At 37.1% G+C, this 6,998-nt stretch overlaps 1 protein-coding gene across 1 annotated transcript; it reads right to left on the reverse strand.

Moving 5' to 3' along the window:
• Positions 1 to 1,792: 1,792 nt before the first annotated feature.
• shisa2a (shisa family member 2a) lies at positions 1,793 to 3,907 on the reverse strand. The gene is made up of 2 exons (XM_067440243.1): positions 3,357 to 3,907; positions 1,793 to 2,562 (listed from the first exon to the last, which is right to left on the reverse strand). Exons 1-2 carry the CDS (start codon positions 3,640 to 3,642, stop codon positions 2,063 to 2,065), a joined length of 786 nt encoding a protein of 261 aa, XP_067296344.1. The 5' UTR covers positions 3,643 to 3,907; the 3' UTR covers positions 1,793 to 2,062.
• Positions 3,908 to 6,998: the final 3,091 nt, after the last annotated feature.

Consider the following 6,998-nt stretch of genomic DNA (forward strand, 5'->3'; position numbering starts at 1 on the left):
CTGTGGAAGTCTTGTGATAAATGTATAATGCAATTCTGTTCAGTTGGTCATGTCATCAGAATGATTTATTATCTCTCTCTCTCTCTCTCTCTCTCTCTCTCTCTCTCTCTCTCTCTTTCTTTCTCTCTCTCTCTCTCTCTCTCTCTCTTCTTTCTCTCTCTCTCTCTCTCTCTCTCTCTCTCTCTCTCTCTCTCTCTCTCTCTCTCTCTCTCTCTCTCTTTGTGTCACTATGGCTGTGGTTGGTTTGATATATATCTGGAATTTGACCTTTCACCCATGACCCCTAACAATGCTAGAATCATTCTTTTTTTCTGGCTAATGTCTTTACCAGTATAAGGTTTTACACTCTTTGTGCACTCTACTCTTGATCCTGAGGGGGGCGATGTTTACATTTCAGAACAATGTGGCGTGCTGGCGATTTCTAAAAAAAAAAAAAACCAGGGGACATGAGCAAACTTCCTAGGAGCTCACTGGATGACTTTAAAAACAAAAGTTTTGTTTTGACAAAATTAAGTAGGCCTAAGCTGAAATAAAAAAAATTCTCCTAAATTACTATTCTAACAGAAACTTTAATAATCTTAAAATGAATCGTGTTTAATTACTTTTATATATCACGTTTATGGTTTGCATTAATAATAATAATAATTTTTTAAACAAGCAGAATTGTATAACATAATTACAACCGAAATACCAGAGGAAATATTGTTTTGAAAAATGGGGTTCAATTTTTTAAATTCATAAACCAGGTGTTTTGTTTGTTGGAAATCACTTTATATGTTAAAGCTTTTGATTTTTACCATTAACAATAACATTTTAGTGTGGAATGAACGCTTACCTATTAAAGTACATTAACTTTAATATTTACATTAAGAGGTTTTTGGCAGATGTGTTTTTTACTGTTTTCCTTTTAGCATTTAAGTTAAAACACTGTGCTATGTTTGTTTTTGAGTGAGGAAAAGCAGACTGGTTGTATTTACAGTTGTGAACCTCAGCAGATTAATTTGGCTGCATGGATGTATGTATTCATGTGTCATGTGACATTATTTACATCATAACAGGATTTGGGCTGAAACTCAGTGGGGTCATCTGCAGCTCGTTAATGAACTCATACGCATCTGCTTAAACTCCAGCTGGGCCATCCAGAGCCTAATCTCACTCACACACCCCTCTTTACCTGCGCTAATCCCACTCTCAGGGGCGTGAGGAGATCTGCATCTTTTGTCCTCTCCCCTCCTGCCGTTCCACACACAAAACCATTCAAATACGCACAAAACCCGCTCAGCCACACACACAAGCAGCTGGAACGGCTAGAGAGCTTTACAATCACAAAGTACTGTAAGGAAAAACCCAAAGCCATTTGCAGGACAAAGAGCCACTTTCTGTTCAGATAGTTAGAAGATCTCTAGAACCTTGGTTTAAGGAAAAGATTGGGCTTCATTTCAGTTAATGAAAGCATTTCTAGTTATTAACCAATTCTGAGTTTTCCATGAAGTCTATGAGAACTAAATATTTTCACATAGCTTATTATCCTACAGTCTTAAAAATAAAGGTTCTAAAATGGCTTTTACCATAGAAGAAACATTTTTCAGTGAAAGAAGCGTTCTTTAAAAAAAACCTAAAGAAACTTTTTCCCACTATAAAATGTGTAATGGAAAGGTTCCATATGTTATTCATAGAATCACAGGTGCTAATAAAGAACCTTTGTTTTTAAAAGTAGATTGACACAGACACACATCTTGAAATATTCATAGTTTTGTGTAAAAAAATAAAGGGAGTCTAATTTCCTGTGAAAATAAATTTATTCTCTAATCTGTTATAAATAACATTACAATCAGTGATTGCTGAGCAAACAATCACGTGTTCATGCAAATACACTCCTATGAGAAGCATTAATAGATCATCAAAAGGTACCAACCATGACGTCAGTCATGACTGTCTGTGTGGGTAAAGAAAATGTCTATGGGAGCCATCTGAGACAGCAAAAACAACATGTTCAAGACATTCCTATTCTTTGTGTAGCCCCACCGAGTTTTAAAGTCCAGTTGTACCTTTATAAACATCATTAGACAGTGACAGTGGGATAGATGGGCTCTGTGTGCATGGGGGCCTGTGGAAAAGGCTGCCCGTGCACCTGCCCAAATGCAGAACGCCCGTCTATGAACGTTGGGGCCATCAGCATGCTGCGTTCCGGGGGGAGAGCGTAATTAATGTAGGGCTGATAGAACTGTGGCGCCCCCTGGGGGACTGGAGGAACATACTGCTGCGACTGAGAAGATGGAAATGGGTTTCCCATCGGGCCGTAGAGGTTAACGCTGAGTTCAGATGGTGGAGGGCGAGCGTTTGTCATGGAGGAGCCTGAAGTGGAGGTGCGGGATGGGGTTGAGCTGTCCACAGAGGGTCCTCCAGACTCCAACAGGCTGGTCTGAGCAGCGGATGGCCCTGTTAGCCGTTCGCTCGCTTTGGGTTTCACACATTGGCAGCAACAGATAGACACAACAGCACCGACCAGAACGAAAGACAGGAATGCACTCACCACAATCACAAATGGGAGATATGTTGGAACTGGAGAGGAAGAGAGATAAAACATGAGGTTTATAAAAAAATTGCATCTCAGGAATTGGTGAAATGAAAAATGCCAAAATAAACTTAAATTAAATTCTTCTTGGAAAAAAAACAACATATCTGAATAATCATGTCTAGGTATTTTAATATGCTTTTGGACAAGGAAAAAACAAGTTAAAATGTACTTCAAGACATTATAGCATTTTATTATATTTTATTTTGTTGCTGCACTGTAAAAAAAATTTAGAATATAAATAATTGCCTTAAAATTTGGTTGCCTTAAAATTTTGAGTTCATTGAAATTAAATTTTTTGAGTTAATACAATGAACATTTTTTTGAGATTTGACAACCTTTATTAAAATATTTTTTAAAGCTTTTGTAAGCATATTGGGTAATTGTGTGTGTTTTTTTCTGATGACGCAATGAAACTGTGATATTTTCATGATTTATCAAATTTTGTATGTGGTTCAGATACAAAAATATTTTGAGTTTCTATTTATTAAACTAATTTCCTTCATTGTATCAACTCAAATTTTTAATTTCAATCAACTCAAAATTTTAAGGCAACCAGGTTACTTACTTTTTTAAGTTAAACCAACAAAAATCAACAATTTTTTTTTTTTTTTTTACAGTGTGTAAAGGCACATTTGAATAGAATAAATGCACTGAGGTAGCAGTGGCAAATAAATTAGTTCATTCAATTGAAATGAAATTGAAAAAAAAATGTGTTTCCTTAAATGACTTGTACACTACGATAAAAACATAAATTATGCAAGTTTATATAAATACTCACCGCTTTCTGTCATTTTCACGTCGTCCGTGTTCTCAGATTCTGATCCGGTGTCGCAGGTGCTCTGATCGAGGCGCGCCTCCGCGTACGTACAGCAGTACCTGAGCACGCATGTTCCGCAGCAGTAGCGCGCGTCCTCGCCGTCGAAGCGCTCCGGACACTGGAATCCCCGGTGCCAAGAGTTGAAGGAATCCGTCCAGCCGTGACAGTATTCTCCCGATAACGCAAAAGACAGTGGGAGAACGACTGCTATTAACAGAAAGAGCGCGCAGTAAACCGGTGAAGTCATTATTGCGTTTGTTGAAATCCTTGGGTTGCAGAAGTTTTAAATGTGAAGTTACTACGAAAATCCCGCAAGCCAGTCTGGAGTGAGGTACTGTCTGCAAGCGTCATTTATGCGGTTACTTTGTTGGACCCCCCTCCCCCTGCAAACACACATACACACACGTACATTAGCAGCCCCTCCTCCCATCAGTCCCTCGTTATCGGTCTTCTGCATTTAAATTTAGGCGGGGTTTAGTGATTGACTGGGTTGTTTATTTGTTTGTTTGCGCTGCTAATTACTGTATACAAGATATGACGACTGTTGATGAACTCACTTTAAATGACACCATCATCAACACTGATCACAACTTTAATCAGATCAAAATCCTTTTTAAGGTGAGAGCATCTGAGGACTCTGTTCATGGACTTTACAACAAAACATAAATGTAATCAGTCTAAAATGTTCTCCTTAAAAAGAGAGAGAATCTTTCACACAAACCTAAATATTTACAATATAGTTAGATACATAACTTAAATAGCCTATACAAATAGCATGCATGTCTGTAGGCATGCCTTTTGTATGTGGGGTTAAAGGTTACAGACTGTGCTTGTCTGTCTCTGTTTACTTTATCTGAGACAGGGAGGTCAATTCACTATCAATGCACACATATCTAAACACACACACACACACACACACACACACACACAAGCGTTTGTTTTTGTGACATATATGGGGACACTCCATAGGCGTAATGGTTTTTATACCGTATAAACCATATTTTCTATCCCCACTGCCACTACCCTGCCCCTAAACCTACCCATCACAAGAAACATTCTGCATTTTTACTTTCTAAACTCATCCTGTATGATTTATAAGCATGTTGAAAAGTGGGGACATGGCCAATGTCCTCATATTTAACCCTCTCCTTGTAATACCTATGTCATACCCATGTCATTATACACATTTGTGTCCTCATATGTCACAAAAACATGCCCCCCTCATATGTCACAAACGCCATTTTTTCCGAGAAAAATTGTGATTCCTTTAGCTGTTCACTAAACCTACAGACTATTCAAATACATTTGATAAATAATTAGATTTTTTTTTTTATTATTTTCTATTCATTTTATTCTACCAATACATCTATATATTCAGACTATCTGCGCATCGGTGTCTTCATTATTAATTTCCAAATATGCCCTTAAACATTCAGATTTTACACCTTACACTATATCCCAAAAAACAACACACACCATCGTTCACATAAATCTCTGTTGCAGCTGAGCAGACCTTATTGTGTCAAGCTATTAACAGAGATTAGTCCTGACACAAAAGACAGTAAATTGCCATTGTCTGAGAACTAACACATTAGCATTAGGTCAACAAAGCTCGTCTCCTGAGGGTGTCACAGACTGGGCTTACTGAATATTAGTCATTAAAGTCAATATAAAGTCATTAACTTTAACTATAGCTAGAGTTACATCTCAGAGACTGTGTGTGTGTGTGTGTGTGTGTGTGTGTGTGTGTGTGTGTGTGTGTGTGTGTGTGTGTGTGTGTGTGTGTGTGTGTGTGTGTGTGTGTGTGTGTGTGTGTGTGTGTGTGTGTGTGTGTGTGTGTGTGTGTGCATGCTAGCTCCAGATGGTAAATGTATTTTCTTAAAACAATATATAGTAATGTGACACCATTTGGCAGATTTTCTGGTAGGATTACAGAACTGGGAGGGACATATGAGAGAGGGAGAGAGAGAGAGAGAGAGAGAGAGAGAGAGAGAGAGAGAGAGAGAGAGAGAGAGAGAGAGAGAGAGAGAGAGAGAGAGAGAGAGAGAGAGAGAGAGAGAGGAGTGGAGAATGAAACAGTGGAAGTGAGAGGAAAAAGAAACAGTTGGAAAGAGAGAAAATGAGTAGAGCTAAAGAGAAACTGAGAGTGCAATAGTTTCAGTTTGTTTTAAATATTTTCATTCACACCTAAATTCCCAAAAAAGCTACATTTTTGTTTACTTCACAATTGTTATATATTAATAAAATATTTAAAATGTTTTATAAGTAACCTAATATATAGGCCTACTTTATTTAAAAGCGTCTAAAAGTATGTAGGTGACTTTTTAAAACATGAAACCATACCACAGTACAGGTTTTGTATCTTCAAGTAAAAATCAGACAAACATCTCAGTCCTTTCCCTTTTGACATGCCCAAACCAGTGCTCACACTGAGAGTGAAGGAATGAGATACATGAAATGATATAGTCAGATGGAGCTGAGTTAAGCGTTCGAAAGCATTCAAATCTGTGTGTAAGATCCATCTGCAGATTCTATCTTTATCCTGAAGGGTCTGATTAATCTGTTTTCTTTATCTGATTCCCTGCTCTGGGTTGAGATTCCTAAAAACACATTATCTTCTCTAGCATCTTAAGGCCTATCCATTAGAAAAATAACTCATGAGATGCATCCAAAATCTCTGAGTAGAAAAAAGGTATGTTTTATACAGCATGAATGTATGAACATTATACATCTGTAATGCTGTCGATATCATGGGATCTACAACATCAGCTGTATATCACTTCACTACTATTTGCAACTTCTCTCAATTGCAACGCATGTGGGATACTAAATTGTCCATTCGATGCACACTTCAGAATCTCCCTGAAGTAGTAGGTAATTTGCCTACTGTTTTTTTAATAATTTGAATTCAGAAATATTATTTTCACATCCTGTCGACCACATATACACTGATAAAAATGTTCTGCTTGATACTTAAAAAATACTATGATTTTTAAGTACAAAGACTAGTCTACTAGACTACTTAAAGGGATAGTTATAATTATCCAACCATTTACTCACCCTCAAGTCATCAGGTGTGTATGACATTCTTCTTTAAGACAAATATAATCTGAGTTATATTTAAAAATATACTGGCTTGTCCAAGCTTTAAAATGGCAGTGAAGGGCAACCCAAAAAAGCGTGTCCATCCATTATAAAAGTACTCCACACAGCTCTGTGGGGTTAATAAAGCCCTTCTGAAGCAATTCAATAAGTTTTTGTAAGAAAAATATTAATATTTAACACATTTTTTTTGTGTGTAGTTGAAGCTTTGCAATATTTACCCAAACACTGAATTAAATCACACTTTTAAAGTTGACGGTATGCTTTACTTTGAAACATCTAAGTAAATACAATAGACGTTGTGTAGACAGCATATCTACATAATATAAAAAAGCAGCACCTGAACACAGAGACCTCAATACTTGGTGCGCAATACACAATGATGGCAACATTCAATGGATTGTTTTCGAGTATGAATGTGTCATTCTGAGTAGAAAATGAACTCCATGTCACACGTAGTTTAACAAGTTACTAAACCTAACAAAAGCAATGATAAAACTC

The sequence above is a fragment of the Pseudorasbora parva genome, chromosome 3 (genome assembly GCF_024679245.1).
Source record: "Pseudorasbora parva isolate DD20220531a chromosome 3, ASM2467924v1, whole genome shotgun sequence".
NCBI lineage: Eukaryota > Metazoa > Chordata > Actinopteri > Cypriniformes > Gobionidae > Pseudorasbora > Pseudorasbora parva.

Coding starts and splice junctions, on each gene's coding strand:
- shisa2a (XM_067440243.1), bottom strand. CDS start 3,642: ATGACTTCACCGGTTTACTGCGCGCTCTTTCTGTTAATAGCAGTCGTT. Junction 2,563..3,356: donor CGTGAAAATGACAGAAAGCG/GTGAGTATTTAT, acceptor CTTCCTCTCCAG/TTCCAACATATCTCCCATTT.